This window comes from Acomys russatus, chromosome 10 (assembly GCF_903995435.1).
Source record: "Acomys russatus chromosome 10, mAcoRus1.1, whole genome shotgun sequence".
Lineage (NCBI taxonomy): Eukaryota > Metazoa > Chordata > Mammalia > Rodentia > Muridae > Acomys > Acomys russatus.
Window position 1 is genome coordinate 53,955,818 of NC_067146.1, and position 19,261 is coordinate 53,975,078.

General features: G+C 46.3%; 1 protein-coding gene across 1 annotated transcript; it reads right to left on the reverse strand.

Annotated features, from left to right (window-relative positions):
• Positions 1–6,228: 6,228 nt before the first annotated feature.
• On the reverse strand, positions 6,229–14,211 carry Xrcc2 (X-ray repair cross complementing 2). Its single transcript, XM_051152201.1, has 2 exons — positions 14,134–14,211; positions 6,229–7,332 (listed from the first exon to the last, which is right to left on the reverse strand). Exon 2 carries the CDS (start codon positions 7,283–7,285, stop codon positions 6,626–6,628), a length of 660 nt encoding a protein of 219 aa, XP_051008158.1. The 5' UTR covers positions 7,286–7,332; positions 14,134–14,211; the 3' UTR covers positions 6,229–6,625.
• Between the last annotated feature and the right edge of the window lie 5,050 nt (positions 14,212–19,261).

Here is a 19,261-nt window from a genome sequence, read left to right on the forward strand (position 1 = left end):
AAAAACCAGGGCACAGTGAGTTACCTTCCAACTGGGCTCCAGGAATTAGCATCTAGCAAGTGCAAGGTCCTGGGCTCCATCCTCAGCTCTGGGGAAAAAGAAAGTGTTATTTTAAGCCTGGCGGTGGTGGCGAATCGCTGTGAGTTCGAGGCCAGCCTGGTCTACAAAGTGAGTCCAGGATAGTCAAGGCTATTCAGAGAAACCCTGTCTCAAAAAACCAAAAAAAAAAAAAAAAAAAAAAGCCCTGAAGTAAATAAAAGGAACCCAGCAAACTCAAGTCCTGCTATTTCTACGTCATCTTGGATTACATGCTCATTTGTCCCTCAGAAGAGAAATCACATTTTCATTTCTTATATATTATTTATATTAGAGTGGGCACTTCAATATTAATTCAAATATCTACCCATTAGATGCAAAAATGTTAATGCAATATTAAAAACGAAATTTAAATGAAAGCAAGGGACTATTACATTAAGGTTTCCATGGAAACACTTACTACTCTTGCCAGCTTCTGCACTGTAATAAGGTGGCTTAGTATCAAACTCATAGCAAATGCGATTCTGAAAAGGCTTGAAGATGTATAGGTTAATGTGTGTCAATTTGCGACTTCAGATGAAACCTGATATAAAGCGCCAGACTGAAGATACGCAAAATATTAGCCCATGTTCTTAATTTAGACAAACCTGCCCGGGTCGGAGGCTCACGGCCCAGGTTCTGGGTGACTTGCTGGCATCCACGGAAGCTGCAGCTGGAAGCCAAGCTTCTCATCCCAAAGCGTTAACAGAGGCGTGGGCAAGTGACTCACTTTGGGGAGGATTCCAAATCACAATAACAAGTTTTGCTACACTAGGCAAAAATACGAATTTGTCAGTTCACACAAATTAAATGCCTGCAGACTGAATCCTTCAGATTCCTGGATGCTCCCCAAGCTCTGCCTTTATAATGGTTGTTACCTCTTTCTCTTACAACCTTTAATTGAGAACACAAAGCTGCCAGCGTCCTTTAACCAACTAAGAGCCCCCCCTTTTTAATTTAGAAGACATAATTGGATTATCACTAAGACATATGTAGGGACTTAGGGAAAACATAAACAAATTAAGAGTCCATTAGTAGGAGTGGAGTGAGCAAACAATGAGCTTCGTAAATGATTAGATTCCTCTGTGTAGCCCTGGCTGTCCTGGAACTGCTCTTTAGACCAGGCTAGCCTAAAAATCACAGATCCGCCTGCCTCGGCTTCTCAAGTGCTGGATTGAAGGCCTGTGCCAACATACCAGCCAAGCAGAGGCAGTTTTAAAAGGGACATAGCCAACACTAAATAATGGTTACTGTAGGATCTTTTTAAATACACCTTTGATCAGTTCTAGGAAATTATCTTTAATTTCATGGCAACTTACATTTTTTTTTGGTAAGATAAAAACTGTAACTAAAAAACTACCTGAGACAATTTAAAATCTCCCCATATTTACCGTGCAAGCATACACAAGGGTCAAAGTTACCCCATGTTGGTTTCTAGGTCTTGATTTTCCTGCTTCCACTTTCTGAGTGCAGGAATTACAAGTACAAACCAGGACAACCAACAGATCTTTCATTGTATGAGAGTAGAGCTAACAATTTGAGGTTGCCTTCACATCACTCAGATTTAAGTTAGCAGTATTTTCCATTCCTGTTTCATGTATCTGTCCCCAAACTTTAAATTAAAAAAAAAAAAAAAGTTCAAAAAAAAAAAAAGTATCATTTTTTAATTTTTTTTTTCAGCTGGGCATGATGGCACACACTTGTAATTCCAGAGGCAGGCAGATCTCTGTGAGTTTGAGGCCAGCCTGGCCTACAGAGTTAAGTTCCTGGACAGCCAGGGCTACACAGAGAAACCCTGTCTTGAAAAACCAAAAATAAAAAATAAATTTTCAAGGTCTGTGACTGTCTCATGTAGCAGATGCCAGCTGGAACAGTCTAGGTAAGTTCTGGCTTTCCTTGACCTCTAGGGCACCACAGTTGAGGGTTCAGGACATGGTGGTGCACGCCTGTCACCTAGTATTTGCACAGCACGCACAAGACCTTGTGTTCAATGGAACACAAACAAACCAAACCACCAAAAACACCCAAACCTCCATATTCTCTGAGCGTGGTGGCGCACACCTTTAATCCCAGCACTTGGAGGCAGAAGCAGGTGGATCTCTGTGAGTTCCAGGCCAGCCTGGTCTGGCCTACAAGCTCTAGGCCAGCTAAGGCTACATAGTGAGACCCTATCTCAAACAAACAAACAAAGAAACAAACAGAACCAAACGAAACCCCACAAGTACATATTCAGCTATTATTGGAGATGCGATTCTCCCTAAACACCCATGGGGAAGAGTTCAAATAAGCAACATAAGTCTTGTAATGATAGTACTAATGATTTTCAGTGGGTACTTTTGGGGTAATAGTGACTGTTTTTATTATTAATTTCCTAGTAAGGATGTGTTTTCCATTGACTCTACACCTTAGGTTTCTTGTGTATCTGTGTGTACGTGTGTGGAGGTAGGTGCATGAGCACATGTGTAGAGGTCAGAGGTCAACCTTAGGTATTATTCCTCAGGTGCTATCACCTTGTGTTTTGAGATGGGATCGTTCTCATGGGTGTGGGGCTCTGCCTGTCTCCACCTCCCCAGGGCTGGGGTTACAAGTGTGCACCACCTCTCCTGGCTACTTTATGTAGGTTCTAGGGCTGGGCCTCCAGGCCCTCAGGCCTGCACAGCACGCACTATACCAACTAAGACGCCAACCCAGCCTCGCCTTCTGGGATAGTTTCTCTCCCTCCGGCAATGCTGGAAATAGCTCGGCAGTAGGGCACTTGCCTATCGCGCACAAGGTCCAAGGTTCATTCCCACCAGTGGGTGGGTGTGAACGTGGGCTTTACAGTTAAGGGCTGAAAACAAGACACGGGCGGGTGTGAGGCCAGCCTGGGCTACATGACACGCCGCCTCAACACACAAGCTAAGTGTTACTTTAGTTCTGTAAGCATCTGCCAAAGGAACGTCTGAACCGAACATGCGGTTTCTAACTAGGTGCTTACTGTGTGACCCTTAGAACTTGTTTGTGAGAAAAGTATGCCGGGAACCCCCTCCACAATAGAATCAGTATTTTAAGACCTGTAACCACTCACTCATATTCTTTTTTTGGTCCTTTCTAGCACTTTGCATCTGCTACCTACAGAATTTATAACATACCACTTCCTCCTCTTTAAAGCCCATGTCCCCCGCAGGTCCTTGGATTTCTATAGTGATCATGGAGTCCCATTAGTATAACTTTTAGCTTAATATATATTAGTATATAATATCAATCAATATATAATTCATATATAATTAATATTTAATATATTTATACCAACCAGTATTTATTTATTTAATTTTTTTGTTTTTTTGAGACAGGGTTTCTCTGTGTAGTCTTGGCTGTCCTGGACTCACTTTGTAGACCAGGCTGGCCTTGAACTCACAGAGATCTGCCTGCCTCTGCTTCTGCCTCCCCGAGTGCTGGGATTAAAGGCGTGCGCCACCACACTTGGCTCCCAACCAGTATTCTTAATTTCACCCATCAGGTCAGGCAGCAATCTTTGGTCTGGCATATTAATATACAATTGATAATTAAAGTTAATACAGAAGCTCATTGTTTTAAAATTATGTTCCTGAATAAAGGTTGATTAGAGGAAAGGAAAATCCTATCACAGTCAAGGACACAACTTGGTCAAGACTTGCAAAGCTGCTCTTATAGGCTTGTCACACACTTTATGGGATTACAGAAGGAGAAGACTCGGTTCGCATGTCGTCTATGAGCTAAATAGCACTCTAAATGATGGATTCTATTGCTCACAGGACCTGACCACAGAAGGGAATTATAAAGATTAATAAATTACTTCTGGGCTGCAGAGATGGCTCAGCAGTTAAGAGCACCGCCTGCTCTTCCAGAGGTCCTGAGTTCAATTTCCAGCAACCACATGGTGGCTCTCAATCTTCTATAATGGGATCTGTTGCCCTCTTCTGGTGGGAAGGCACACATGCAGATAGGGTACTCACATACACTGAATAAATCTTTAAAGAAAAGTACTTCTGTGTAACATGTAGAGGTGCTTATGTAGGTCTGCCAGGCTGAGTTTGATCCCTGCATCACACAAGACGGCAGGAGAGACGCAATCCTGAGAGCTGTCCTCTGAACTTCACAGCCTTGCCCGAACACACAAGATTGTTTTAAATTTAAAAAATATATAAAAATAAAAGTGGAAATCTAAAATACTGAAATGTTTAAAGTTATATTAATAAACTACCACTTTATTAAACCAGCATAATTCCTCCCTGCACTGTAAACACACAGACCTAAGTACAGCTCTCATCCCTCAACAAAGAACCTTCTCTTTGCATCAGAGACCATTGTAGAAAACCACAGAGGGTTAAAATGAAGAGAGCAAGCGACCCTGTGGTGCCCTGCTCCAGCCCATCCACCTACAACATGACTCCTGCACCTGAGGCCCAGGGAACATCCCAGAAGAGGGGGCACAAGGACTGTAAGAGTCAGAGGACCAGGATGTCTATTGGGAAAGTATGTCTCCTAGAATTGTCAGGGAAGCCACACCCATGCACGCTCAACAACTTGGCTGCCTACACAAGACCTGAACAATGACAGCACCAATAGACATGATAACATGGAAGGTGGTCCAGGCCCTAACCCTAGACAAAACACTCTGGGTAACTAAGGAATGCTGACAGCAGAAGACATAGTCTCCCCAGGAAAGAGCACTGCAGTTGGCTCTCTAATACCAAGTGGTCAGCCCTAAAACCATCCATCATCCATATAAGAAACGTAAGAACCAAAAGGCTGTATATTTAGGAAATATATATAAAAAGGCCAGAAGCCATGAATGAATTTGAGAGAGAAAGGAGGTTGGTGTACATGGGAGGGGCTGGGGGGGGGGGGAGGAAAGGGAAGGTGAAAATTACATAATTTTATTTTAGTTACAAAATATCTTTAAAATTATATTCATGAGCCCAGGCACAATGGTCCGCACCTTCAATAGCAGCTCTCTCCCTGACAGGGAACCAATCCTACCAGGCTGTGTGACAAGAGTCAACTGAGGACCGTGACACTGAGGGAGGCACTATTGCAAGTCACTGGCTGTGGTCCCCACAGCAGCGGAGGAAGTTGGAACAGTCCTATTTCAGCTCCTGTTGTCACTGCTGAAGGACTGTCCAGCCTGGCCCACAGGCTCTAGACACAGAAGACAGCCTCAGAAGCCTGGGGACAGCGGCAGGACATAGACAGCAGGCCGTATGGCCAGCCATGCCTTCCTGGTGAAGAAATTCAGGTTTCTCTACAGGATGCCTCTTAATGCATCATAGAACTAAACAGACCCACAAGAACGCAACATTTTCACCACAGGGAAATCAAGGTGTTTTTGTGGCATGCACCATTAGCAGATTTGAGGGTGACAGTCAGTCTGAACGTCGGGTGTGGAAACTTCTAAAGCCTTCTCCCCACACCTCTGTGCTGGCTGGTCTAACGTCAATGTGAAGAGAGTAGCCGTCTCACAGAGGGGAAGCCGGGGGAGCCACTGCCTCCAGGAGATCCACCTGATGGGGGAGGGCTCAGCCCACTGTGGGTGGGGCCACCCTGGGCTGTGGTCCTGGGTTCTTTAAGAAAGCGGGCTGAGCAAGCAATGGGGAGCAAGCCAGTGATCAGCACCCCTCCATGGCCTCTGCTCACCCAGAGTTTCCCTCAGCTACAGCTGGAAATGACTCTGCCTGTTCCAAAGCATGTCTGGCTATTTTAAATAGGGAAGCAAACACTAGTAATATCCAACAGTTCCAGAATCTATCAATTCACGGGATGGACGTTCCAGAATACACTTCTGAATTCTGAAATGAGTACGCTATTTCCCTGTGTTTGAGAACTTACAGAGCCCCAAGAATAATGGGGACCCATCTTGAATTCAAGTATAACTCAGACCCAGCTGTGTGCCAGATGTCCCAGCTACTTCAGAGCAGAACTGTGGAGGAAGACCAAGGAACATAGCGTCACCACTGGGGGACAGGTGGAGGAGAGGAAGTGGAGGAGGTCGGAAGGGACACTCTGAGCTCATCTATTAAACATTACAGCGCCATCTATGTACTGGCTCGTTTGTTTATGGACTTTTTGAAACAGAAGCTCATTAGGTATCCCTGGCTGTCCTGGACTCCCTTTGTAGACCAGGCTGGCCTTGAACTCACAGTGATCCACCTGCCTCTGCCTCCTCAGTGCTGGGATTAAAGGTGTGCACCACTGTGCTCCTTCCTTTGACTGGAATACCAGACTTGTTCACCCTCTCCAGCCCCAGCTTCAAGGAGGCCAAGGGACTGGCAGTGAAACCTCCCTAAATTACACAGAAAGTGACTTAGTCTGAAACGTGTATCATTTATTGAGTTTCAAAACAAGCTCAGTGGAGTTCAGTATGTTCTGGTAAGCTTCCACAGCCTGGAGGAACTGAGCAGCTTCAAGTTTTACTGTACTATTTATATTAATTTCCCCAGAATTAAAAACTTTAAAACCAAACCACTTTAGCCTATAAAAGACTTTTAAAGACTTGCCTTAGTGCTCCCAAAAGCCTTTTTGGTGACAGAGATCAACAAAACTCCACCCCACTTTCTCTGATCATGAAAACGTGTCTTTTTAAACTGTTACTTTTTAAATGACGTGAAACTAATGCGAACCGGCTGCCCTTAGACTCGTCCTCTCTGGTGAAGACGACCCTGTGCTTGACCACCCGCTGCCAGGCCCTGCAGAGATAGGCCCTGTAGTCCGGGTCCCCATCGCAGGGCTGCTTAGAGGACTCCGCAGCGTCCGGGGCCTTCTGCATTAGACTCTGCGTCGTGGCGAAGAGCAGCAGGCGGTACTCTGCGACCAGTCTCTCCAGGAGCTGAGAACACCTCTTCAGAGTAGCCTCCTGCAGGGCCACACTGTCTCCTCCGTTGACGCGGTCCGTCCAGTAAAAAGCCGACAGGCTGTCCACGATGAGGAGGCAGAGAGAGGGGTGACTGCAGAACAGCGCCTCCAGCGAGTGCAGCGTGAGCAGCAACTGCATGCTGCTGCTGCAGTAGGCCAGGAAGAACCTCCCCAGGCACAGCTTGATGGCTTCCTCCGAGCTCTGCGACAGTCTGTGCTCCAGGACCGTCACAAGCCGGAGCATGTCAAAGTGGTAGTCCGTATCAATAAACAAGACTTCTATCTGCAGTCCACCCTCTGATTTCGGAAGTATACATCGGGCTGTTAAGTGGTAAAGCATTTCTGTTTTTCCTGTTCCTTCTGGACCGTGAAATTCAAGAATATCACCTGCGCAAAGTTCAAAAGTGCTAGTCAAGATACAGCAAGCAACAGTGGGTAACAGAACAAGTCTTTACAGAGAGGGTTACTGGATTCTGAGCTAAAAATCTAAATCCACTTGTTAAATGGACCCGCACAGCAAACGCAGATAAATACGGAAATTCATACAGCATCTCTGAGAAAGGACCCAGTTTAAAGAAGTCTTTTTGCTGTTGTCATGTTTTGTTTTGGTTGGTGCCGAGGAGAAATCCAGGCCCTCAGCTGTGGTAGGAAACAGCTCTACCACTTACCTGCACCCCATCTAATAATGAGAGGTCAACATAAAAAGGAGGGACAGGGCTGAAGTGGCACCGGGGGAAATGGCATAGTTGGGCGGGCCCATGTGACTCAGGGTCACGGCAACCTCCGTGTTTTTAGTGGCTGAACCTGAGTTCAGGTCTCAGCGTCCACATAATGCTGATGCAGCAGCACTCCTGTGGTGAAAGTGGGGTACAGATGGAAGAATCTGCAGAAGCTCATAGTCCAACCAGCCTGCTGTACTGTGTTGATGAGAACCTGTCTTAAAGCCAAAGATGAGGACCAACACCCAAGACTGTTCTCTGACTACATGTGTTTTGTGGTGCAAGTGCATACATATACTGATTAATATAAAACTGGTTTGAAGGACACAGTTGACCACACAAAAGCACAAGGTACAGACTGACAGCAGGGCTCCTTACTCTCAGGAGCCTAACACTTGCAGGAAAGGCCACGTTGGCAGCCATGTAACTGATGGGCAACGGTGAACATCACTGATTGTATTCGGAAGTCCCTGGGCAGTGAGTAACACCGTAGGGCGTGTCTGGGAAGATCTGCTATCTTGATGGTCAATCCCTGATGACCTCATATGATGTCATTATTAGGGATGAGAAAAGAGGAAGGTGGGACCTAGCTGGAGGAAGCAAGTCCCTGGAGGTGTGTCCCTGGCCACTTTCTGACCTCCTGAAGTGAAGAACTGTCTTTCCACATGTTCTCACCACGATGGTTGTGCTGAGGTCAAGTGACCATGGATAGAGCCCTCTTAAGCCATGAGCCAAAGTGAATGTTTCCTCCTTTAAGTTGTGTCTAATGGTGTGAGAGTAACTGATAATCACCTGCCTGCATTTCCTGTGCCTTCTCCAAGGTTGGCACTTGAGCTTCCTAACCCCAGGACAGACAACGCACCTTCCTACCATACTTCAGCAGACTGCTTTCCTAAGACCTTTCCGGGTGTTTCCCTGAAGAGGACAGATCACAGCCATCCTTCAGCATGACTCACAGACTCAGCACTGGAAAGTACTTCTGCGAATGGGCTCACAAGGTTCCCTAAGACCACACATTAAGGAATGTGAAGGCTCAGTGGTTAAGAGTTGCTCTGGCAGAGGACCCAAGTTTGATAACCAGCACCCACATGGCAGTTCATAACTATAACTCCAGTCCTAGGGAATCCAACGCCCTCTGCTGACCTCCACGGGCACTGTACACACATAATGCAGACATTCATGCAGGCAAAACACCCATACACATAAAATAAAATAGGGAGGAGGAAGTAATAGAAAAAAGAAATTCAGCTGGACACAGTGGTACATGTCTTTGTTTCCAGCACTTGGGAGACATAGGCTGGCGAATCTCTGTGAGTTCAAGGCTAGTCTGGTCTACAGAGCAAGTTCTAGCACAACCAGAGCTGTATATAGAAACCTTGTGTCCAACAAACAACGTGTGGTGGTAGGGTAGCACCTAGTGTAAGTATATACATTCCACAGACTCTTGCTTTTTTAAGTTGAAGGTTAACGTCTTAGCTGAGAGTTCAAGTTCATGGATCACGTCACTTCTCTGTTATAGACCAGCAGCCACGTAGGCAAGCACAGAGCGGCTGTTCCTAACAAACATTACATGTGAATGCCATCACTAAAGTCTTCCAAGCAAAGTCCCTGCAGATGTGCTTCATGATGAATTCAGATCTGATCTTATAAACACGTACTATTTGTTCCTTAATATTAAAAAATGTTCAAATAGTATCCTAAATGGGACAGTTCTTGTAACTTTATATGAAGTTATGATCTCATGTTTGTGAGCTGTTACAAAAAAAGCTAGCACCCTTGTCCAGCCAAAGTCCTGAACATGGCAACTTGAAGTTTAGAGAGGAAGAGGAGAGGAGGAGGAGGAGGAGGGGAGGGGAGGAGAGAGAAAAAAGAAAAAAGAAAAGAGAAAACAAAAATTTTGGAGTTTGGCGCTTGAAAACTGACTCAGCTGGGGAAATCTGGATGGTTTGGCCCTGACAGCTCCTCGTGAATGCTGTGAAGAGTCAGAGCTAACAGACGGAGGCAAAAGCTTTTAGAATACATAAGAAAAAAGCCAAAGCAATCACCTTGGTACCAGCCTGTATAGACAACACACTAAATTTGCAGATCACAAATCCTAGTTCTGAGGACTTAGAAACTGGGCACTGTGGTAAAAAGCCTCCATCTGCAAATGTATAAAATATGCTTCTACAGTGCAGAGCCCAAAGATCTTACTGCAACATAAATTTCCTATAATAGATGTTGGGGGTATAACTAACATAGAACCCCAGCCTTGGGTGTGCTAGTCTGCCAACTGAGATCCTGTTTAGTTTTACAGCAAATGTAAATGAAAGCACACGTTTTTAGTAGTGACTAGACATGATGGTGTTTCTCAGCGTTTCTATAATGTTTGAATGCAAAGCTACGCTATAAACTCTTGGCCTAATACACGGTTGGTTTCCTAAGACCCACCTCATGAATACAAACACATGTGAAATGACATGCTTTCTTATAAAGTGCAGGGACAGCTGACCCCAGAGTCCTGCAGGCTGAAGGACGCGGCAGCAGACAATGGTGCAAGGGCAGACAGTTGAATCAGCACAGGAGATGTGAGATGGCAGATGGCAGAAAAGGGCAGGAGTGCGTCTATGTCTGTCACTCCTCTATCTGGTAACTGGTCAGTAGCTGTGCCCATTGGAGCCGCTGGGCTTTAGGAGGATGGGACACTTAACATGATGACATTTGGGGCCAGTTGGACAATCAAACAACAAATCAGTTGTTTCCTTGCCTTAGTCACTAAACTATTTTTCTTTTCAGGACACTTAGCATCCCATCACACGTTTCCATTCATCAAGCATAGTTTTGGACACTGAGACTCCTAACATAAAGTCCCCTTTCAAAATATCCACATTCAAAAACGAAAGCCACAAATACCCTCAAGCTGTGTGTGGTGACAGACACTTGTAATCCGGGCACTGCTAAGAGTTAAACTCAGCTACACAGTGAGTTCGAGACAATCTTAGTTTATAAGAGGCCTGTACTCAAACAGACAAATGCACACAACCCTAAAACCTACATTACGATTTCCAATTACTTTCATTCAGTTTTGTTGGGCACACACTGCTTAGAGCACAAGGGTGAAGGATAACGAGACCCCCACAGTAGTGAAGGCTTAACAAGCTACTCAAATTAAGGTGATGTTAATCCAAACTAGACTGCTATAAATTAGAATATTAACTATGACAAGAAGAATGGCAAGGAAATCAAACAAGTATAGCAGAGGGGCTGGAGAAGTGGCTCAGTGGTTTAGAGCACTAGCTGCTCTTCCAGAGGACCCAGGACCCAGAGGGAGGCTCACACCACCTGTAACTCCAGCTCCACGGGATTCAACATGTTCTTCTGGCCTCCTTGGGCACACACATGTGGGCAGGCAGAACATGTGATATAAAAGAAACAATCCTTAGAAAACAAATAGTGTGCAAGAGCATAGCCTGTTAAAACAAACAGCCAGAAAAGGAGAATTCAAGAAACAGAAAGGCATCAGACACAAAACAGAGTAAAATGGTCAAAACTTTGTCTTATCAGTAGTTACACTACTTAGATGAATTAAATATTCCAGCCACAAAGCAGATAGGAAAAATGGAAAAAGGCCAGGATCCAACCAAGAGTATCCCACCACCTACACACTTTATAAACAAATGACAAATAAAAGAAAAAGACACTATATAAAGAGTAGCCAAGCATTTTTGTTTTTTCCATCATCTTCATTATCGCCACTGTTGTTATTGTTTGTGAGTTCCTGAGACAGCATTAGATAGCCTGGGTGGGTCTGAAGACTCTAGGAAGCAAGGGCTAGCCTTGAACTCCTGATCTTCCTGCTTCGGCCTCCCAAGAGTTAATACTTGGGGTGTGCAGCACAAGATTGTAAAATATATGAAATAAACTGGATGTGCTGGCTACTTATAATCTCAGAATGCTGAGGCAGGACTGACACAAGTTCAAGGTCAGCCTGGGCTACATAGTGAATTTCAGGCCTGGCAGAGTTGCTACTCTGTATCCAGTACCCCAGGTCAGGAGACTCGAGTACTTTGTCTTAGTCCACTTAGCATATCATTCCCAGGGTTAAACAAAATGAACTATGTGTAGGAGTAGGAATGCGCATGTGAGAGCACGTGCGCGGCCAGCCCAGGCCTGTCGGCTCTCCTTGAGCTGAGCTTCAGAACTGCCTCCTACGGGTGCTGGGAAGCAAACTCTGGCCCTCTGGGAGAGCAGTCGAGCTATCTCTCCCGTCCCTTCAGTCATCAGAGGACATTTGCTCGCTTCCACCCATGGCTGTTTCGGGCTTTGGTGGCATGTGGCAGCTCCACGAACCTCTGTGGAAGCTCTACACTGTGCTCAGTTCTGACTGCATCATTCTCCTGTCTTCTCAGAGGCACAGGGTAGCTCTGGTCTCCTCACGGCCTTGCCAATACTTTGTTTTTTGCCTTTGTTTTAAATAATGCCATCTTAACGTGTACGAGGTGAAAAGGACATTTGTAAGGATGAACGGGTCGCCCAGCAGTAAGATTTAACAATAGCAACTGTTTACACGCATAGCACTCCAAGCCCTCAACACAGGAGGCCAGCCAGCCAGAACCGAAGGGAGAAATAGATAAGAGGCAGAAATGTCAATAGCTTATTCTAGAAAATGGATATAGCTAGAGCAGCCACACATGAGCGCAGTAAGGAGGCCGACGGTACCACTAGAGCAGGAGTTATCAAGGGAGCACTGGGCCAGGCACAGGAAGACACCGTCTTCTACAGCAAACAGAGGTTCTCTAGATTAATAAGCCATGGTCAGGCCGTGGCAGGAGTCTCCATAAATGTAAAAGCCTGAAGTCAAAGGTGCATGCATTTCCAATCAGAAAAGAATGAAAACAACCCAACGATGAGCTATGGTTCCTTTTGTTGATTTCTTGAGACAGGATCTTGCTACATACAACAAGCTGGCCTCACACTTTGAGCTTCCTGCTTCAATCTCCTGAGTGCTGGCCTACTACAGTGTACCAGCATGCCTGGCTGTAAATCTTCTGACCTTGGAATAGGGACTAAGGGTCTTGTACATGATACTAAAATATGAGCCAAGAAGAGACATTAGGACCTCAACCAAGTTAAGAGCCCTGGGCTTCAGAGGGATCAACACAGGCTGACAACAGCTGGACAGGGCACTGCAGCTTCAAGTACTGGAGAGGCACCTTGGTTCTAAAGCAGGTAAAGGCCACTACAATGTGACACTACAAAGGGAACTTGGTTTAGAATGAGCAAATATCTGACAGTTCTCCTAAAAAGACAGGCAAACCGTGAGCGAGCTCTGGTAGGACAGGCAGCAGCAGCAGCCACCATGGAATGGTAAGGCAGAAGCACAGCAGGGCGTCACTCCAAGCTGAGCTGCGTGCTGTAAGCACAAAGACAGGCTGACAGTGAGTCCTGGGAGGTGGCGAATTCGCAGCCAACACATCACTGATGGTCACAAGAAAAACCTCAAGTGACTTTAGAAACCACTTTGGCTGTTTCTCCTAAGAGGAAGAACACATAGTTGCCTTACAGTCTCCCTCATGGGTGTCACCCAAGGAACCCAAGGCCCAGCTACCCACAGAATGACGCACTACACCACGGCAGCACTGTTAGGTGATGGTGCACTCACGCCCTGAGACTATTCAGCGCTACAGAACTGGCTCGTGGGCTGGAGCGATGGCTCAGTGGTTAAGAGCACTGCCTGCTCTTGCAAAGGACCTGGGTTCCATTCCCAGAGCTCACAGCGTGGCTCACAGCCATCTGTAACTCCAGTTCCAGGGGATCCCATGCCTCTTCTGACCTTGGCAGGCACCAGGCACCCTGGTGGTTCACAGACATACACAAGCACACACATAATAAATCTTAAAGGGGGAAGGGTGTGCTACTGATCCATGCTACAGAGAGATATGAAGGCCCACCTTAACTACACAAGACCTCCAGAAAGAGCAAGTCTACAGAGAAAGGTGCCTGTGGCGGTCTAGGGCTGCCGACTAGTACTGGGCTTCTTTCTGGGTGACAGTTACACAACTGTGTGACTATACTAAAAACAACTCAATATACACCTAAATTCTATGTATCACACTGAAACTAAGCTTAAGTATTCAAGTTTCCCTGTGAACTTTTCTAGTATCAAACAAGCTTTTCCTGCTGGAGGTATATTAAGAGGACAACTGGGAACCTCAGCGCCTCCCTGAAGCTGTGCAAACTTCTAAGGAGAAAGAATGAAAAATAAGCCAAGGAGAAATTCCCATGAACACCGTGCGCTGGGCAAAAGGCCAGTGTGTGTGCTGAAGATGAGGTCACCTGGTCAGACCAGGAAGGCTTGGAGCTCCCTGCCCTGGGGGCCTCCTTTTAGGACTGTATGTGGATGTGGATCTGCAGGCACACAGGTGGACACGCGTGGCAACTGGTCTCACAGAACTTCCTCGCCTAGCTTCTGTTAAGTGCTGTGCTTTACCATGTCCTGGTGAGTCTTCATCAGCAAACAGGTTGGGCTCTAGTTCTTTCAATGAGCTTCTGCCTTCAAGTCGGGCAAGGAGCTTCCAAAAGAAAAAGAGAGAAAAAACATTACTCAAAAGGACACAACAACCTAGAAATCATATTCACGCAAGTTTCGAAAAGCTTTAAGACTATAATTTTGAAGATTTATAGGAAATATTAAAGGGACATACAAACTAGGAGAAATAGTTTGTTTAAAATATTTTGTTATTTATGTGTATTTGTGGATAAGCCATGTGAGGCCAGGGGAGGGTGCTGGATATCCTGGATTTGGAGTTACTGGTGTTGGTGAGCACCAGTGTGAGAGCTGGGGGCCTACTGGGTCCTCTGCAGGAGCAGCACACACTTTTAACTGCTGAGCCATCTCTCCAGCCTTTGCTTTTTGTTTTTGTTTTTAAGACAGGGTCTTCTGCTGTTATACAGAAGAACCCTGTCTTGAAAAACACACACACACACACACACACAACCAACCAACAACAACAACACCAACAACAAGACAGGGTCTTCCTATGTAGCCTTGGCTGGCCTGGGACTCACTATATAAATCAGGCTGGCCCCCAAAGCTCAGGGATCCACCTGTCCTTGGCTCCCCAGGTGCTAGTTTTCAAGGCTCATGCCACCACGTCCAGCCCTGCTCATTTATTTTTAAAATATTTAACTCTTTATTTAGATATCAGATCTACTGATGTAAAACCAAAGGAATGGCTAGCAGCTGTAGGGTATACGGCCACATTTCTAAAGGCAAGCTCTTTACCGCTGGTGTACTTTACAATAATATTTTTTTGTACTTTCATCAGTTACATGGTGCTGATTTAATTTGTCCCATTTTATCTAGATGAGGAAGGGTTGAAGGGGAAAGGCAGAGGAAAGGCTCCCTAGGGAGCTCTAGGCTTAGCTGTATTTTAAAAGTAAGCAGGAGTACAATTGGAGGGGCCCCAGGCAGGTGTGGCAGGCATGGGAGATGGGTGCAGCCACAATGCATAAGGAGCAAAGTGCAGGCAATGTAGAAGCTGAGTTGAATTGCAGAAGTTTGTTGCATGAAACAGCAGGATACTTGGTTGACTTTAGAACCACAAAGACATACTCGGCTTGGTGTGTCTCTGAGAGTGTTCCAGAGAGGTTTACCTGAAGAGGAAAGACCCTCCATCAGTGCGTGAGGTGCCATCACAGGGGCTGGCATATTAGACTGAATAAAGGAAAGCAAGTTGTGATAAAACACTCGGAACAAAACCAACTTAGAGGAGGAAAGGCTTTCATTGGCTTACACCCCCAAGTTGCAGTGCATCAGTGGGAGAAATCAGCGCTGGAAAAGCAGAAACCAGAAACAGAAGCCATGGAGGAGAACACTGCTTGGGGGTTGCTCTCTGCTTCATGCTTAGCTAGCTTTCTTAAACAGCCCAGTCCAAGCCCTGATGCCATCATAATGGGCTGGGCCCTACAGGATCCATTAGTAAACGGACAGTCCTCCACAGACATGCTCGTACGCAATTCCTCAATTGAAGCTTTCCTCCCAGATGATTCCAGGCTGTGTCACATGACAATGAAAGCTTACTATGGTAAACACCTTGGATGTTTACTTCCTGCAGTGTGACCAACCGTCTCAAACTCCTGCTGTCAGGCGTTCCCTCCACAAAAAAGCCAAAATAAACCCCTTCCTTCGCTTTTGTTGGGTATCTGGTCACAGGCATGAGAAGAGCAGCTAACACGGGAGCCAAGCAGCGGCTGTGCTGCGGTAAGCCTGAGCGCGTGCTCTGCACCTTCGTGAATGCTTTGCAAGAGGCATGTGGAAGAGCTTACAGTTATGGGCAGAAAAGCTCTAGAAAGCCGTATGCAGAGCTTAATGGGTCATGCTGGGGGAGCTTGGAAGCCAGAACGCAGAGAGAAATGCAGGCAGCCAAGGCCCAGGTCCCACTGGAAACGCAGCGAGAGGCCACTCAGGTCACATTCTAGCAAAGAATCTGGCTGCGTTCTGAACTTGGGTAGGGCTGAACTAAAAAGTAATGAATTTATCTGCGTGGTGGCAGAAATTTCAAACCAGGACAACGTTCAGGCCATGTCCTGGCAGAGTGCGGGGGTCATGGAGTTTTATGCCATATGTCCAGAAAGCTGAGGAGCCCAGCAGTGGTGGGCTTGGAGGTCAGTATGTGAAGTGTGATGATGGGGCTGCGCTGAGGCAGAGACCTCGGGAGCCTCTGGACCGTCAGCCATCCCTGTGGCAATCTGTAGCAGAGAGTGGCTCAAGAGAGAAGCACTGTGTGCTGCAGGCCAGAGCTGAACCGATGGGCCTTCCCACAGCCTTTGGAGCTGTGGGGATGTTGACAGGCAGCACTAACCTAATAGCACTGTGTTTTCGCCTGCGCAGAAGTGACTTCTCTATCCCGAGTGCTCAGACCTGAGTAATAATTTACTTAATATGGAGCCAGCCACCCCTTAAGGGACCTTTTGCTCTAGAATGCCTGGGAGATCCTAGTGGCCTGCAGGCGAGTTAAGAATAGGAAAATGACTGGTGGCAGACACCTTTAATCCCAGCACTTGGGGAGGCAGAGGCAGGCAGATCTCTGACTTGCTGGCCCGCATGGTCTGCAGATCCAATTCCAGGACAGACAGGGCTACACAGAGAAACCCTATCTCAAGCGGGGGGTGGGGGTGGGGGGTGCACAGGGGGAAGGAAGATAAGGCTATTATTACTATATACCAGGAAAGATTAAAACAACTGAGGGAAGTAAAACCATTTTCTTGCCCAGCTGTGGACTCCATGGGTAGCTGTAATGCTCTAATGCCATGCACTCAACCCTCCTGCATAGCATGCCGTTTGGCTCTAAGGCTGCTGTCCTTCTGCTAGCAGTAAGAATAAATTCATTTCACCTAAATTTGAATGGAGCCTGTCTTTGGTTTCTCCCATAGGACTTGAATGCCACAACAAAGCCTATTCCACCAAGAGTTCCGGGTGCTAACTATAGAGCTGCAGGGTTTAACCCTTGTGCAGCTGGTTCAGTCTCGCTTTGGTTTGATCTTTCCCATACTGTGCTCTAGTCATCGGTATCACTCCAAAAGTAGCTTATTTGCTCTTTACAGACTACAAGAGCATGGATTATGGATTTCCACATGGTTTCTAGTGTCCGGCCGCAGCATAAACCATAGACATCTGCCTGGCATTCAGTGGCAGTGCAATTCACAGACATCAATAGGCCACAGACCCAGACATGGCCCTCTGCAGCAGGACAGACCTGGACATTACCATGGCCTTAGGTGGCAGTGCGGGCCTTTCGGATCAGTATGGAGCCCAGCAATAGCATGGCCCGTGGATATCAACATGGCTTCAGGCTGCAGCACAGACCACAGACTTGCCTTCAGTGGCCACCCGAACACAGACCCGGCCTCAGCGGCGGCACCATGGGCCCAGGTAGCAGTGCAGGCTACCCTTATCTGTGTTGCCCCTGGTGGCCAGCCAGCATTTCCTAATGGGAAAACGCCAGGTCTCAGTGACAGATCTTGTCTAAAAGACCAATGTGGACAGCTCCTGAGGAGCAGGACCTGAAGGCAACCTTTTGTGTCCACAGGCAAGAACGTATTCGTTGAAAGAAAGGGAGGGAAGGCAAGCAGGCGGCTGGAGTGGACAGTTGGCAAGGATGAGAAGCAGCTGTCCTGACGTGCACATGATCAGGGTGGAAGTCTGGCTTTATCACGATATTCCCTAAAACCAGAGGATGTGCTGGCTCGTTCTTATGTCACCTTGACATTGCCTAAAATAGTCTGGGAAAAGGAACCTCAAATAAGAAAATGTTACCACCAGACTCGCCTGTAAAGCAAGCCTGGGGGGGCATTTTCTTAATTAGTGATTGACGTGGGAGGGCCCAGGCCATTATAAAGGGTACCATGCCTGGGCGGGTGGTCCTGAGTGTTGTGAGAAAGCTGAGTAAGCCGTGGGGAGTTGGCCTGTGCTTTTCCTGCCTTGCCTTCCCTGGACGATGGGCTATGAGCTACACGATGAAATAAACCTTCTCTTCCCAAGTTGCTTTTGGGTATAGTTTTGTCCCAGGACAGAACCTAGAGCTAGGTATGGTGGCCATGACTACAGTTTCTGACACTAGGGAGGGTTAGGCTGGGGGATCTCAAGTTTCCAGTGTTGCCTGGACAATACAGTGAAATTCCATCTCAAAAATGTAAAATATAATGTAATAAAATCAGAAGACTAATTCTTTCCACATGTGAAATTAAACTCCTCAGCTACTTCCAAAATTCAATCGCCCTTCAGGGCATAGACCCAGGCTTGGCTCTCGAACAAAGCATTTGTCTACATTACATAGAAAGACAACTGTTACTCCAGTATGATATGGTTAATCCACGGACTCTAAATTTATTCCCAGGAGGGCTGCTGCTTTATAATTACTTTTTTTTTTTTTTTTTTAAAGCAATCATTCTATAAGAGCAAAAGACAAATGCATAAAGGTCAAATGAAACTATAAGATATGCCTATTTAAACATTACTTTCAAAAGCAATTTATGGAGACTAAAATTTAAACTTAACAAATTACTATTTTATTAGGTATATGATTAAGTTTTAATCGAGAAGGGCCCTTCAGAGATGGCTCAGTAGGTAAAGTGCCTGATGTGCAAGCATGAGACTGCAATCCAGATCCCCAGACCTGTGTCAAGCCAGGCGGGTACAGTGGTGTACATATGTAGAGACGGGAGGATCTCTGTAGATTGCTGGCCCATCAGCTTAGCAGACTGTCTTCTGCGTGCAGGAGGGAAAAGGTACATGCACACACAAACACACAGATGTTTCTGGGCAGTTATACCAGACTATGTTTCACAATTTCAGTCAGGAAGCAATGTCTACAGGATCTCAGAAAGACCTGGGAAAATATGGCTTCAATTTTTAAAAACCCCATTGCTAATTACTAAACCCAGGGCCTGGGGCATGCTAGGTGTGCTGTCAACCCGACCAATCTAGGGCCCATTGGGAAGCTTCAACTAAGAAGTGTCTCTAGTAGGCAAGTCTGTGAGGCATTTTTTCTTGGTTAATGAGGGAGGGCCTACCCCACTGTGGGTGGTACCTACCCCACCCCACCCAGTAGTCCTAG